Source organism: Anguilla anguilla, chromosome 4 (genome assembly GCF_013347855.1).
Source record: "Anguilla anguilla isolate fAngAng1 chromosome 4, fAngAng1.pri, whole genome shotgun sequence".
NCBI classification, from domain to species: domain Eukaryota; kingdom Metazoa; phylum Chordata; class Actinopteri; order Anguilliformes; family Anguillidae; genus Anguilla; species Anguilla anguilla.
In genome coordinates this window covers 7,233,540-7,250,423 of record NC_049204.1, presented here as the reverse complement: position 1 = coordinate 7,250,423, position 16,884 = coordinate 7,233,540, and the positions used below count along the sequence as shown (strand labels likewise).

At 43.3% G+C, this 16,884-nt stretch overlaps 1 protein-coding gene across 1 annotated transcript in view; it reads right to left on the bottom strand.

Annotated features, from left to right (window-relative positions):
* The window catches only part of LOC118226072 (phospholipid phosphatase 2-like), a 29,099-nt gene extending 17,839 nt beyond the window's left edge, over positions 1–11,260 (bottom strand). Inside the window, exon 1 of the mRNA XM_035415331.1 lies at positions 10,529–11,260. Within this exon, the coding sequence (XP_035271222.1) occupies positions 10,529–10,589 (61 nt within the window). The 5' untranslated portion in view covers positions 10,590–11,260. The remainder of the gene's footprint in view (positions 1–10,528) is intronic.
* Between the last annotated feature and the right edge of the window lie 5,624 nt (positions 11,261–16,884).

Here is a 16,884-nt window from a genome sequence, read left to right as displayed (position 1 = left end):
AAGAAGCTAAGAAGTGAAGACACGCGTTCACAGTTATGACACACTGCATCGCCAGTATATCAGCTCAGCACAGACACGTTCCCATAGCACTTTCCAAACGAAACCACTGTGCGCTGAGGAACGGCCGTGCCGACTAGCAGGAAGAGCTCGCATGAAACCACTACTAAAACCGTGCGGGGGGGGGGTCCATGCTGGCAGAATACCACAACCGTCATAACACCATTAAACAGTGATCTCAGAGAGAGAGAGAGAGAGAGAGAGAGAGAGAGAGAGACCAGCTCCAGGGGGACCTATGAATCACACCCAGAACTCATACCCTAAAACCTCAGCCTACGCCCCCCAGCCAAGCAGAGCGGGCCGCTGGCGTGACCGGTCCACGCGGTCGTTTAAGGCCGCGACCGCGGACGTGCCGCACGATTCCGCTTTTAAACGTTTTACATTTTTACAAAAAATGTATTAATTGTGCAGTATTCAGAGGACGCAAATATCTTTTCCGATGCTGTGTTCTTGCGCAGGTTCCCCAGTCCTTGATTGCTGAAAAATCCCCCCCCCCCCCCCCCCCCTCCCCAAAACCGCCCCCCCCAGTCCGCAATTGCTTCCCTCCCCCCCAGTCTGCGACCAGTTGTCCCTGGTTACTTATTGCTTAAAATCCCAGAGCTGGCTCTACTGCCAACAACAGCGACTCATCTACACATCCAACTGAAGGGTGCTAATAGTTTTTTAGCTTCGTCCAATCGTATATATTTTTCACGTTAACGTTACAGGAACATCAGTTTCAGGAACTGGCTTTGTAACATAAAGGTCACAGGTTCGATTCCCGGCTAGGACACTGCTGTCGTAACCCTCGAGCAAGGTACTTAACCCGCATTGCTTCAGTAATATATCCAGCTGTATAAATAGATGCAATGTAAATGCTAACAAAAAGTTGAGTAAGTCGCTCTGGATAAGAGCCTCTGCTAAGTGCCTGCAATGTAATGCAATGAGGGAGCAGGATGTTCTCCGTACCCTGAGTCACTCCGTACCCAACCCCCCCCCCCCCCCCAAAAAAAGACAGCCCGTTCTCTGGGGAGGGCTGTGGTTCAGGTCCTAAATTTATCAGCTTCATTTACATCAGCGGCTCGGGGAACAGTGACCCCCCCCTTCGTCTCGATCCTCATGCACAATTCAAACGGCGAGCAACGCTGTGTCACGTGACCTCGCTGCCACAGCCCCACCTATCCGACTGCACCGTGAATGCCTCCCCGACAGCACGCGGCATGCGGCACGCCGCACGCATCTGGATCTGGGGCCAGCTTGTCTTTGCCCAAAGCCATTTTCTGGCCTGGAATTCCATTACCTGCGAAAGGTACGTAAAACACGCCGACAGTTCGCGTGTCTCTGCCACCGAGGCCTGGAACTTGTTTGGCACACTGAAAGAGACGGTTCACTTTCTCAGGTTTTTTGTTTTTATACATTATTTGAGACTTAGTGTATATGTTTTTGATCCCAGTTACCTGAAGTATATTTTCTTGCTTTCAAACCACAACCCCCCCCCCCCCCCCCCACTTCCCCCAACAACTGTAAAGCTGGCAGGTAGTTAGAAAATTCTGGAGGGAAATCATGTGATTTTTCGGCACCGTTCAGTATGATTCCCAAAAAAGACGTACAAACAGAACCTCCAACGTGGAGAATTAAGCAAATACTGGCTGCAGTTTTTAAAATGACGTTTTTTGGAAGGAACAAACACAAAAGAAAAAACCGCAATGTTTCTGGGAAGCGGGTCCACGGTGTCGTGAAACGGAACTGGGCGAACAGCTCAGCTGTCAAAGCACCGGTTCCAAGTTCCACAGGGTCAAAACTGACCCGCCCTTGCCAGACCGCCTGTGATAAAGCCTCCTCATTGGAATTTTAAACCCAAAATCAATCATCTACCATGTAGAAACAACCTGTCACTCATTAAATCAGTGAATAACAGTTTTCTAACTAACACTGTCCAGAGAGACTGCATTTATTCACCACTCATGTACACCACTCTTTATGACTACAAAACACATCATAATTGATTCTTTTAGATGTAATAGATGTGTGGCATTTCAATTTAATTATAACTTCTGAGTTATGGAACTGCAGGGTTTAAAAAAAAGACTCATAAGACAATCTTTGTACGCAGATACCGTGTACCGCTTTTTAAAAAATAATAAAGGGCAATGTAACTCTTTCTAATGATAGGGTCCCTCCCGGAAGTGTCATCATTTAATGCTGAAAAGATAAAAGTTCAGGGGTTTTTCCCTGCTGTTAAAACTCAGGACAGGGTCATTTTTGACCCTGGAGACAACGGGAGGGTTAAAAGGCATGGTGGTCTAGTCAGTTGAACCCAGTAATTTTTCTTCTTTACCCTAACTGGGTCACGTACTCCATCAGGAAACAAGCGATCACAAGATCTGAGCTTTGAGCAATGGCTTAACGAACTCCAAGCGGGGGCTAATTTGTTGCTCCCGTGTCATGAGTCATGAGTTGAGCCACATTTTATTTGTACTTCGGTTTTTTTTGGAGGCGGGGGGGGGGGGGGGGGGGGGGTGGCTTACAGGGTTATGCCCGGAAGAAGTGGGGAAAAAAAAACCCAAACGGCCGGTCATCTGGAAAGCACCGAGTTCTTCGCACCAACCTTGGACCGGCGGCCGTCGACCCCCGGCAGCGTGTGTGTGTGTGTGTTTCTGTGTGTGTGTGTGTGTGTGTGAGTGTGTGGAACCCCGGGGCGGTACTCCCGCGCACACGCGAGCGACAGCAGCGGGCTGAACCCGGGGGGCTCTGAACTGGAGTTCAGCGCACCGGGCCCGCGTAACGCGGAAGCTACGCGCTGAGAGCGCGCAAACTGCCGGATGTGGAATCTCAACTCCCTGCAGGACCCTCTCTCTTCTCCTCCTCCTCCTCCGTTTCTATCTCCCCCCCCCCCCGTTTCTGCTTTCCCACACTCTTTCTTTCTTTCTCGTCATCCCCCTCTTTATCCTGCTATCTATCTCCCCCTTACTTATGCATTCCAAGCACCAAGCGGTGCAGATTGACTCCTGCTTATTCTGAGGTCTAGACACCTTTTTTTCTCTCTCTCTCTCTCTCTCTCCAGAGATCTTAACATTTTTGAACTGCTTAGTAACAGCCGGCCGTTTTACATTTTACAACACGAACGGTGCTAAAGCCAGATGAACGGAACAAAGCACATGTTCTACTTTAAAATAACTACCAAAAACATTTATTTGTGCGATGAACAGAACGCTGAATTCTTCCTAAAGTGCACCACCCAACACAGACACAGACATACACAGTCTGGTTTCCTAGAGAAACGTCAACTCAGTCACAAAAAAAAAAAAAAAATACTATGAGTGAAGGAAAATACAGATTTAGTTATGCTACTTATATTGAGAAAGAGGAAATTTTGTCATGGAGTGTAGGGAATATGAAAAAAAAATAGAAATCAAAATAAGTCTTAAAGCACCATGGAACTTAGCTTAGACAGGAACCTTGGAAACAGTCACATAAGCAGCTGTTCGAGGCAGAACCGTTATCCAATCACACTGCAGCTCAAGGAGGCCATTTCATTAAGGTCTTGATTATGACACACTCCTGGCCAAATGGGATAGATTTGCTCCAGAGTTGAACTTTATATTACGGATGCACTTGGCTACAATTACACTGGACGTGATGGGAAGAGAGCGGCAGAAGGGAAGTATTGGGCCTCATTCACAAAACTTTTCTTAAATTGTTCTTAAGAAACTTTCGTTCTTAAAAATGTTCCTGCGAAAAACCAACATGGGATTCACACGCATGCAGATCTTTGTTTTTGTGCGTATCCCAGGTGCGTGAGATGATGAATGCAGACTGTTTGCAAATTGTATGTGCAATCCTGATGAGCAAAAAGAAACAGCCAGGAGCAAATACAAAACAAGGACAAAAACAAAAAAGATGAATGCTGAAATGATCCTGGAAACGTTCTTACACACAATTCACGGATAAATGTGATCATACACAGGTTTTAAATGTGATTGTACATGTTTTAAATGTGATTGTACACATGTTTTAAATCTGATCGTAGTTGTACACGTTTTAAATGTGATTGTACACGTTTTAAATCTGATCGTAGTTGTACACGTTTTAAATGTGATTGTACATGTTTTAAATGTGATTGTACACGTTTTAAATCTGATCGAAGTTGTACACGTTTTAAATGTGATTGTACACGTTTTAAATGTGATTGTACATGTTTTAAATCTGATTGTACACATGTTTTAAATCTGATCGTAGTTGTACACGTTTTCGTGAACGAGGCCCAATGCCTGCATCGCCATTATCACGTTACGGAAAGGTGAGCCGTTCGAGAACTCGCGCCGGAGATATTTCCCAAACAAACGGACTGGGAATCCGTCTCCCGAGAGGTATGAACCATGTTTGCGTGGGACGGCACAAAATGGCAAACTTATCGGAAGGGGGCCCAAAAAAAAAAAAAACATCAAAAACGCCCGGACCCAAACTCTCTCTCTCTCTCCCACAGAGTAATCCAAGACCAGGCCTGTCCACTCGGCCTACAAAAACACCAGTGGGCCAAACGCTCGAAGGAAGGAGAGAGGGAATTCTTTCCCTCTCTCCTTCCTTCAAGCGTTTGGCCCACTGGTGTTTTAACATTCCTGTCCATCACTTGTTATTCCAAACAGTACATCAATGAGTAGCTGACTTCCTTCCCAGATAAACCAGCGCATCCTGTTCGCGTGCTCCCTTCTTCGCAATTCCTGGGAGTACTTTTTGCTGGAAAAACAAAGGGATGTTTACGGAGGAAAAAGATTTATTCGCCGAGACATAAAAACAGACCCCCAGCAACTGTTGGTCCCCATATCCTGTGTGAGGACATTGAGAAGACTGGGGAGGGTACCCAGGGGCTATTTGTGTGTGTGTGTGTGTGTGTGCATGGTGTGTTGAAATGGCATCTGGTGAAGGCCCTCAACTTCTTAGAATTTTCTGCTGGCTACAGTATATTGAGGGTGAGAAGAAACAAAATTTAGTGAAAGGATTTTTCAACATATTCCCAAGAGAAGATGTGCTAATCCATCAAACACCAGGCTATTTGGCAGCAAAATTCACCCACGGCTCCGCGCAGAGTACATTAACACAACATGCACTCTACAGCACATTAACATACAATGCACTCCACAGCACATCAACACAACATGCACTCTAGAGCACATTAACATACAATGCACTCTACAGCACATTACCACAACATGCACTCCAGAGCACATTACCACAACATGCACTCCAGAGTACATTAACACAACATGCACTCCACAGCACATTAACACAACATGCACTCTACAGCACATTAACACAACATGCACTCTAGAGCACATTAACACAACATGCACTCTAGAGCACATTAACACAACATGCACTCTAGAGCACCTTAACACGACATGCACTCTACAGCACATTAACACAACATGCACTCTAGAGCACCTTAACACGACATGCACTCTACAGCACATTAACACAACACACACTCCACAGCACATTAACACAACATGCACTCCAGAGCACATTAACATACAATGCACTCTACAGCACATTAACACAACATGCACTCCAGAGCACATTAACATACAATGCACTCTACAGCACATCAACACGAAATGCACTCTACAGCACATTAACACAACATGCACTCTACAGCACATTAACACAACACACACTCTACAGCACATTAACACAACATGCACTCTACAGCACATCAACACAACATGCACTCCAGAGCACATGAACTCGATAGCAAATTGACACAGCATGCACTCTATAGCACATTACCACAACATGCACTCTACAGCACATTAACACGACATGCACTCTACAGCACATTAACACAACACACACTCCACAGCACATTAACACAACACACACTCCACTGCACATCAACACAACATGCACTCTACAGCACATCAACACAACATGCACTCTACAGCACATTAACACAGCATGCACTCTACAGTACATTAACACAGCATGCACTCTACAGTACATTAACACAGCATGCACTCTACAGCACATCAACACAACATGCACTCTACAGCACATTAACACAACACACACTCCACAGCACATCAACACAACACACACTCTACAGCACATTAGCACAACACGCACTCTACAGCACATTAACACAACACACACTCCACAGCACATTAACACAACACACACTCTACAGCACATCAACACAACACACACTCCACAGCACATCAACACAACATGCACTCTAAGCCAATGACAACAGCACTGAAGGTGTTAAAATGGTCCAGCCTTTATGTATTATGTTACAGAGTGTCACAGATTTCTCATTTTCACATTTGTACAGCAGGATATCTTACTGACACCTGGCCCGAAACAATGCAGGCTAAGCACCTTGCTCAAGGGTGCAGTGGCTGTGTCTTACCTGGGATTCAAACCCACAGCCTTTAGGTTCGTAAACCCAGTTACATTACCTAACCATTACACCACACTGCCACCTCTTTAGCCACAGCTCAGCTGTACAGTGTCAGCAAGTTTAGCTCCCAATGACATTGCTGCAGGAGGGAAGCAGCCTGGCGCCCCAGGCCATTAGCCACAATGTTAGCAATGACTAAAAGGTTCAGAGGGACATAGATAAGAGCGTGCCGCTGTTGCCTAGCAACGAATGCTTCTGAGTAACAACCAAAAGGCCATTTTATTATCCAATGAATAATAATGCCCCTCCTTTAAGGAAGGTGGGGGGTGGGGGGTGGGGTGGTCAAACAGTGAATAAAATCATTTCCATGGGAGAGTCACCCTCAACCAGCTTACATGCACAGAATGCCCTCTTAGGACATCCTCAATGAGTCAGCAAGGCTTTCCCACAATGCACCAGAGCACACTGCTTTATCAAAATTGTAATATTGTCCAGTTGTGACATGGTGTGAAGCTCTGGTGCAATTCAATGTGCGTGCAAGCACACGCTTTGCATTGGGTAATGGGATTTTTCATTTTTAAATGGGAGAATTTAAGCACCCGGCAAAATGGAACACCAGCATCACTTTACCTGAATTGTAAAACCCTGAAATTCAGGTGCACAAACCCCCCCCCCCCCCCCCCCCGAAATACTTCTGCACAATGTCCCGCCCTGTACACTCCGTCTATGCTGTGTTTTGTTGTCCAAGACCACACTTTCCAGGATAAGAGACCTATGCTGTGATCGAATTTAAAGAAGCGTTCCTCGATGTGCAAGAGATTATTAAGGGCTCTACAACATCCACCCGTTGTCACTAATTTCACGGAAGCAGGTGTCTGTAATTGCGTCCATTTGCAGTTCAGAACCACCAACAGACATATTGAGACCGCCCAAATTCAGTAGACGCTGATGTATATACACTAATTTACACACCATTGTGTCTAATACTACATAAATGCAGAGGCCAATAACTGCACTAACATTAATTTATTACAATCAGGCCTATATATTTCTGAGCGTGTGTTTTCATCTTGCTGACACAAATGAAATTACCAGGCACAGGTGTTTATTTTTAACGCCCGGAAATAGCACCGGACTTGGACATATGGACTTATTTTCAATATAACAAGTCAAGTTTTTTTTATTTTAATGTTGTTATGTGTGTGTGGAACTCACTGTGGAACAGCAGTACTGAGAGTCCTAGACAAGTTTCCCCACCGGGGAACGTCTGTGTTTGAGGGCCTGCGTAAAATGCGCGGCTGCGGCAGTATTCCGACCGGGGCGATACAGCCTGTTGGGACTTGCCCGAGGCTGTGCGTACTGTCCTCACACCACGCTGTGTGGCAACACACGAAAGAATGCACCGCCGCAGGACAGAATAAACAAAGCCGCCAGGCGACTGACGGCTAAACGCGAGCGCACATTAGCCCCAGCCACTTCCTGTCCTAGGCGGACCGGATTAGGCCACCCGGAGAAACGGTATTTTCAAACTGGAACCGGCTGAATTTTCAATTCGTCGCCATGACGTTTTCACATCTGACGCGAGATGTGAGGATTCGTCGCATCAGCGGAGATCGACGCAGAAACAGTTCCACAAGAAAATATAGCGCATCACATTACAGTAAAATGTAACCGCATGCAAACATGCACCAAAATAGAATTAAAAAAAATGCTGCTCAGCGAGTGTGAACAGTGACTAAGACTTAAATGAGCATATCTGGCAAATGACTGAAATGCCTGCCCTACATTGGCTGCACTGATGATACAGCAGCAAAACATTAGCAATATTGGAGCAGCAATATTATTCAATATAGCCATATATAGCCATATAGCATATGCTTACACATGGGAACACATGTCTACAATAACTAGCCTGAAATAAAACTAAATGAAAAATATGACTGGGGAAAAAGTAGTGAAATAAACAAGGGTACATTACAGATTTAGTGACAAATGTCAGTTTAATCCTCATACATCTCAGCAATAATATTTACCCCCAATGATAACTGTGGTCGTAAAAAAAAAAAAAAAAAAAAAACAGGTTCCAAATACAGAGCCAAATAAAGCACACTGTGTACATTAGACAGATCCTACGATACACAGCAGAGCGGAAACAGGCTTATGGACCGCATTATTATTACAAATTATTATTATTATCCAAAATACTTCAGTCTCTTCAAAATAAATCTTTTCCACTAAGATTGGCGAGAAACGTTTCAGGATGTTCAGAGCAACCACTTTACGTTCAGAGCATCAAGAATCTTCATGAAAAACACTCTAGAAATCAAATTATTATTATTATTACCATTATTATTATTATTTACAGTATTCTTATTCACGTGCTGTTTGATGTGAGGCACAGGTGCATTCCTTGCCTTTATATATGCAACCATGATGCTCCAGAGATTTGACGCACACTATCATTTATTAGACTAACTGTACAAAATGAGTAAAATGTACCTTATCGAACTTTGTACTTGTTCCTACGACCATGACATGCACTTTTGTATGTCACTTTGGATAATAAAAGCATCTGCTAAATAAATGCAATGTAATGTAATGTAGACTATGCCCATCTCTGGTCTCTCACTCAATCTCTACAAGATGCCTATCACACCTTACCCTTAACTGAGATAGCTGTGGCACAGTTTCTTTGGCAGAGTACATATTTAAAACTAATGGAACTAGGTAATTATGTTTTTACAGCACAAATCAAAAATAAATCAAATAACGGAGGGGCCTCATGGGGCGACATAGCTCAGGAGGTAACAGCGGTTGTCTGGCAGTCGCAGGGGTTGCCGGTTCGATCCCCCTCCCTGGGAGCGTCAAAGTGTCCCTGAGCAAGACACCTAACCCCTAATTGCTCCCGACGAGCTGACTGGTACCTTGCATGGCAGCCTCTCACCGTTGGGGTGTGAGTGAGTGTGTGTGTGTGTGTGAATGGGTAAAATGAGAGGCATCAATTGTAAAGCGCTTTGGATAAAAGCGCTATATAAATGCAGTCCGTTTACCATTTGCCTCAACGCACACAAGTGAAAACAGGAAAGATAATCTGAAGGATTTTATCTGTCAGGTCTGCCCACCTCTCACCCAAACCGCCCCACATACCTCAATATATACAACACACGGTGCGAATATTTTTTTGTGTTAAACATTCTATAATAATCTTCTATAATCAAGATCAATTACTCATAATTTTCAAATAGAAATGAAATGACCTATTTATTTATTTGATCAGTCTTACACCTTTGTTAAAGGTTGCACTCAATGAGGTTCCTTCAAAAAAATAGTGACTTGGTAAAAGAAAAAGAACATATCCACTTTAAGAATGTTCTCTCTGCAGATTCATTTTTCAGAATTCTTGATGAAAAAACAAATAGGCCTAGTAAAACAGTACGAATAAGAGTAGGATTCAAAAAGTGACGGACCTATTATCAGATGTGTATATGGTGCACACATTATTTTTTTGCTCCCAAGTTCACTTCATAACTTCCTGTTTCCAGGTGTACATACACGTGTTTACAGGTCCAAAAGTCACAGCGGATCTTGATATCGATCATACAGGTCATACGACATGCTGGTTCTCAACGGGTTCTCAGTATGTGCATCAAACGAAGTAACCGAAATCAACTTGAGATTTAATCGATGAAATTCCATTATACCTTTGACAGGTTTGCTTCTTTATCCTCAAAAATATAGTTTAAAAAACTTTACCTGCATAAGACAGTATGCAGTTGTGTTACAGAGATACAGCACATTGTCTGACCTTTGTGATTCGGGTCATACACATTCGGTGCGCGCTGTTGAGGATCAATTTATTTCTTTATTAATTAATTAATTTCTTTTTTTGGGGGGGGGGGGGGGGGGTGTGTCTAGGGTTATGATACTTTAAAATATAATTTACAACGTGAACGTACATTGTTGCCCTGAAAAACATTCTAATTAAAAGAACGAAGAACGAAGTAGTCTGCTACAATATCACGGATTCTGAACGCGTTACAAATAAATCAACCGATAATTAAAAGTGTTCGTTCGCTTTTTTATTTTACTCACCTACCACCACACACAGCACGTCCACTATGACGAATATCTTCTTTTTCCTCAGCTCCGTCATGGTTGCTTCTTTTCGATATTCAGAGTTTGAAACTTTTTTGAAACTTTGCAGAAGCGTGCACACTTGAACAACGCACACTTAAGGGGGGAAACTGTAAACAGTCGCGAACTTTAATAAATCATTATGCAAATTCCACTTCTTGAATTGCAAGTTCTTCCGGCTGCACTTCCCTACCTGCCAAACGCGGTGTAAAGACTCACTGTAGGTGTGTTTGTACTTCCAACAACTCCCTGCAGAAGTTCAACAAAGTCCTATTTGTTTAATGGGTGACAGGGTTATTCTCCGTGTCCAGTTGCGCGCATATCCTGTCCGCGCTACGTGGAGAAAATTGTTTTATAGCAAAAGAGCTTTTGTATGAGGGAGAGAGAAAGAGAAAAAAACACTTCTTTCCGTACACCACGCCAGCTAGCGATTCATTCTCGTCTTCCTCGCGCAGTCCCCACTCCCAAAAGTGACGTCAATGTAGTTTCATGTGCCAAACTGAGACAGAAAGCCGAAGAGAACTACACATCACAATAATAATCGGGATGTCACTGTGAAACGTAGCTCAATTAATGGCTAACGGGCTGCAGATTCTGGGGGTTAAATTATTGTTGTTACATTTCGATAGCTGGCTATTTGAACGTGCCTGACAGTGGGGCGTGCACGAGGGACGTGGGGAGCATTTTGTATTTGGGAACAAATTTATAAACGCAATCTGAAATAACGAGGCTAGAATTACTACAAAAGAACGCGTGCAACCATAGAGCCCCTCGCGCGATGTATAATGATATTAATATATTCACTTACGTTACTGGTTGATTATTTAAAAATTAAATAAAGAAAAAGTATTAGAGCGTGACTTCTATCTGACCCTGTAGGTTTTTGTGGCGCCTACTTGGACCCTAAATTTGAAAGAGCTCTGTATAACTAAATTTACAACTCTCCGGTTCTTCGGCACACGTCAGCTTCTGCATCAAAGACTGTCCGGACAACCCCAAAACAGCAGCCACATTTTAACATCTGAAGAAAAAAAAAAATCCTGGTCCGTTCTGACTTGTGTCTTTCCCAGGAGCCACTTGTTGTGTTAAAACACCCTCACATGCTGCGCTTCTAAAGGTGAAGTAAAGCAGAAAGGTTTACACATTCCGCTTGCTGCACTTCTCCTGGCTGCCCTGGCGTTAGTCACGAGCCCTGGGGATGCTGAATCACTCGCAACGCCGGTTGGCTGGTTTTGATATTACACTGTACAGCATTATGGATCTGAAGGTGACAGTAATTGCGGTCATTAATCAAAGGGATTTCTTAGCGAGAGGTCTCGCGGAGGAGGTAGACCAATGCTGAGTACCGCTGAGTTTTAAACTAAAACATACCAATAAAATAACTCCCAACTGTTTAAAAAACCAAAAACACTTTTAATAGTCTGCAGGGCGTACTGAATTAACATGGAGCCAGTGTGGTACCAGGAAGCTGAATGATTTTCTCTCTCTCTCTTTAATTGTTAGTAAGTTACTTTGTTACTAAGCCTAATGTTGTAAAGTTCAGTTCTGAGTAAATTCCAGGTGTCTTATTGTAGTAGAAGAGTTCCCCATGAGCATCGTCAGGAAAATTCTGCCCCTGTTCTTGATAGGTTTTGACTCAAATTACTCCAGCTGAATTTTGGCTATTTTAATGTGATTTTAAAGGACATTTTAGCCCCCCAAAGGCGATAAATCTGGTTTAAAAACAAAAAAGAAAAAAAAACAATGAAAATACAAGAAACATTGTGCACTGGACAACTCAATGTTACAGTGCGTTGGTTATATTTGTGGCAATCTACACCTCAATAAACCCTTATTATTCAACAAGATTTTTTTTAAAAGATAAAAAAAGAAAATCTGCATCCATCCACATAAAGCAGCCTTTTGCCCATCCTGTTAATATCAAGTGAAAAATCCAGTAAAAAAAAAAAAAAAAAAAGTTGAAATGATGTTTTATGACATTTGCATTTTATGGCATGTTTTACAGGCATGATTGATCACTTAGTGCATTTCAGGCATTTAGCAAACGCTCTTATCCAGAGCAACTTACACAACATTTTGATTGCATCCATTTATACAGCTGGATATATACTGAAGCAACGCAGGTTAAGTACCTTGCTCAGGGATACAACGGCAGTGTTCTACCAGGGAATGGAACCTGCGACCTTTGGGTTACAAGATCAACTCCTTACCCATTATACTACACTGCTGCCCTAAATTCTACCGATCTGTGCTTTTCTAAAGACTGAGAGGAGAAACACAAAATTACCCAGCAGCGTTTCTGCAGATCGACGTACGGTATGGCCATTTAAAGACAACACAAATCCTGCAGGGAGGTGGAATGCTCCTTTTGTGTTCGGTTATGACCTCAGTGTTTAGAGAAACAGAGCGAAAGAAGCTTGACGACAAAACCCTCATTTAGGATTGAAATAACACAGAGCCACCACACCTGGGCACTCAAACACACCTGATCTCCACACCTGGGGGCCCCCCACCTCCACCCTCACCCCCACCCCGTTTTGCTCAGACGCCTGATTAGGTGCAGATTGTATTCTGTTCAGACCATGTGATTATTTTACTGCCGTTTCTTCTAGCGTAGTTTAATACTCATTAGTGCACCGTCGTTCTTGTCGGTTATTCTTCTGCCTAGTTTGGCTTTGCAGATGTCAGACCAGGATAGTGTTCTTTGTTCTCGGCTAGAAATAGCTTTACAAAATAAGTAATTGTACCTTACTGAACCCGTGTTCAGCAGTTGTCTACGATCATGATAATGCACTTTTTGTACGTCGCTTTGGATAAAAGCGTCTGCTAAATGAATGTAATGTAATGTAATGTAATGTTAACGAAATCACGCTCAGTAGGGCAGTTGACTTGTCGAAACAGCGTCTGCACTTCTCGTACACGCACGTCCCAGTTGGAAGTACACTTTCCCCCTCCAGCACACTTTCCCGTGCCAGTATGACAAATGCTGCTAAATGACAGTGAAGTAAATAAAAGTGATCCAGATGCTCCCTTTGTCGAACCAGAATGAGATGAAACGAGCTTTTCAAAATTTTGCGATATTTTCTCAGCGCAAACGTCTCGGTTTGGACTAAAAAGGGGTGAAAGGATTCCCGACGTTTCAGACGTGAGGAAAGAGCTGGGAGAAAATTCCAGGTTGACATTCCAGCCATTTATTTTGTTATTAATATTATATTATTTTATTTTATTTGAAAATATGGATTCCCAGCACAAACTTAATACTGTGTGCTTTTCTGTAACGGTGTGTACTTTGTGCTGGGAACCCATTGTTTCAAAAAGTTCCGGGAATGTTCAGAAAATCAAAAATAGTTAACTGGAATGCCAACTGGAAATTTTCTCCGGATGTCCCTCCAACTGTGAGTCATGGGGAATGATGCCATAGGTCATGTTTTGACTCAATTTTGCTAATCGCTTTTTTAAAGATTACAAAAAAGTGGACGGTCAGTCGTGTTAATTTTATCAGAAATCTTGGCGATGTTCATCAAAGCTGCCATTTCAGCACTTTCATTCAGAATATTCTTTAATATGTTCTCTGTTTTGTTTTTGTTTTTTGTCAATGCATGATAACCATCAGGGGATGCTGACAGTAAGTTTGTATGCGACATGCCTGGAACATTTGTTTCTATGACTCTGACAGAACTCAAAATAAAATGCCTGGGCAAACATTCTCACCATAAGGGTTATCTTACAACCAAAATGGCAATCTAAACGGAACCTTCCGCCTACGTTCTGGAAACGTTTCCTATCGTCCGTGCTCCCTGTTTCTTTTCTCAGCCATCGCTGTGCGCTCATCCTTGGCACTTGGCCAGTCTCCCTTCAATGAATGTTGTTTTTTTTTTGGTTTGTTTTTTTTTTTTTAACTGAAGAGCGAGCACAGGATTGCTGTGACACTGCACAGCCTGTCTCTGTCGAGACAAAACTGGCCTTTGTCAGGGACTCCAGCCACGGGAAAGACAGCCCCGCGGCCCTGAACTTTGACCTCCACAAGGACTGAGATTCCGACAGCGGACAATCGCGGTCAACACTGCAAGCGAGGCTACGGTCTTAACAGTAACCAGCTTGAGTTCAAGTTTCATAAATAGTGCTGTCAATGTTTTTCTTTTTTCTGGAGAGTGCTGTCCTGAGTTTTTCTCTACTTTTTTTTTTTTATGGGATTCAGCACCCAATTACAAACAAATAGGCTTGAGTTGAGCAAGATTTATTCCTTAACAGTAACCAGGCCTATTACCCAAGGCTCCATACCACTAGGTTTTTAACAAGTTTTAAAATAAATGTAAACATCTGTTGCTTCTAAACATCATTCGTTCGACGGCTGAATATGTTGCAATGTTCAATACTGCACCCACCCAGGAACCCAAGGGAAGATCTATAACTCTACTGAAGAAAATTTCATCTTTTTGCTACGTGCCTTACGACATTCCTAAGGCTGGCGATGACGTGTTGATTAAATACATGAGTATCTGACAGTGGTACTTAAGTATTCGGTGCTTTCTCCAGCTAAGACTGTGTCCTACGGGTCAGTATTTTTTGCCAGACCCAATGGCGCACTCTACTGGCTGCACTTAGTCATGACAAGCGCAGTTGCTCATAATGTGGACACCGTCCGTCCATTAATTTGCGAATGGTAAATGGACTGCATTTATATAGCGCTTTTATCCAAAGCGCTTTACAGTGGATGCCTCTCATTCACCCATTCACACACACACTCACAGACCAACAGTGAAAGGCTGCCATGCAAGGTACCAATCAGCCTGTAGGAGCAATTAGGGGTTAGGTGTCTTGCTCAGGGACACTTTGACACACCCAGGGCGGGGGATCGAACCGGGGACCCTTAGACTGCCAGACAGCCGCTCTTACCTCCTGAGCTATGTCGCCCCTACATTTGCAGAACATAACATAATTCAGTTCCATTTGGATTTCTTTTTACAGAAAAGCTGCCAAGTATTTTCAGTCAAAATCCACAACATATTTTTCCAAACAAAAAAAATAAAAAGCACAGACTTCAATAACGAAAAAAAAACCAATCAATTAATTAATTATTTGGGAAAAAAATATACAACTGGAGGAAATTAATTAATTCACATATTTACCTACACATCCAAATAAATCATATATATATATATATACTTCAACACAAAATGAGGTAGTGGGTGACACACACAGACACACACACACACACCCACGCACAGTGGCATAGGTTTTGTTTGAACATTGGGGTGGGAAGAATAAGCGGGGGGTCTGGCGGTCCTCCCCCAGGACATTTTGAGCATCAAACACTTCACTTCCTGCATTCTGGTGAATTTTTATGCACCAATTTGTGCCTTCTCTACATGAATTTACGGTGGAAATGCTTCTTTCATGTTTTTATTGGGGGGGACAAATGCACATGTTCTAAATGTTGAGGGGGACGTATCCCCTGCGCCCCCCCCCCCAAAATCTACGCCTATGCCCACGCATTATCCTGCAGGAGACCCCCCCCCCCTCCCATTGGAGACATAGAGGAGCCTATTGGAGCCCTTACTTCTGAGTGTGTGATATGTTCTTTGTGCTTTTTTTTGTGTGTTTCAGGCTGATTATTAACACCACTGTTGTACAGTCAAAACATTACACCTACACTTCAGGCTACAGCACAGCAGGCTGGCAGGCAAGGTGGCAATCAGAAATAAGTCACACGTCCTCCTACACACCGGTCTAAAATGGATCTCATGCTGGAGGAAAAATAATCACGGGCTAAAAACATGAGTGAGTGAATAATAAAACTGCAATGAGTGAGTGAATGAATGTAGTGCGAGTGTGATGAGTGAGTGAGTGAGTGTTGTGTGTGTGTGATGAGTGAGTGAGTGTTGTGTGCGTGTGATAAGTGAGTGAGTGTTGTGTGAGAGTGATGAGTGAGTGAGTGTTGTGTGAGAGTGTGATGAGTGAGTGTTGTGTGGCTGTGATAAGTGAGTGAGTGTTGTGTGATGAGTGAGTGAGTGTTGTGTGAGAGTGATGAGTGAGTGAGTTTTGTGTGATGAGTGAGTGTTGTGTGAAAGTGTGATGAGTGAGTGTTGTGTGAAAGTGTGATGAGTGAGTGAGTGTTGTGTGATGAGTGAGTGAGTGTTGTGTGAAAGTGTGATGAGTGAGTGAGTGGTGTGAAAGTGTGATGAGTGAGTGAGTGTTGTGTGATGAGTAAGTGTTGTGTGAAAGTGTGATGAGTGAGTGAGTGTTGTGTGATGAGAGAGTGAGTTTTCCCACACCTGTGACATTAAATGGCATGAGTGCATATAGCCAAGTCA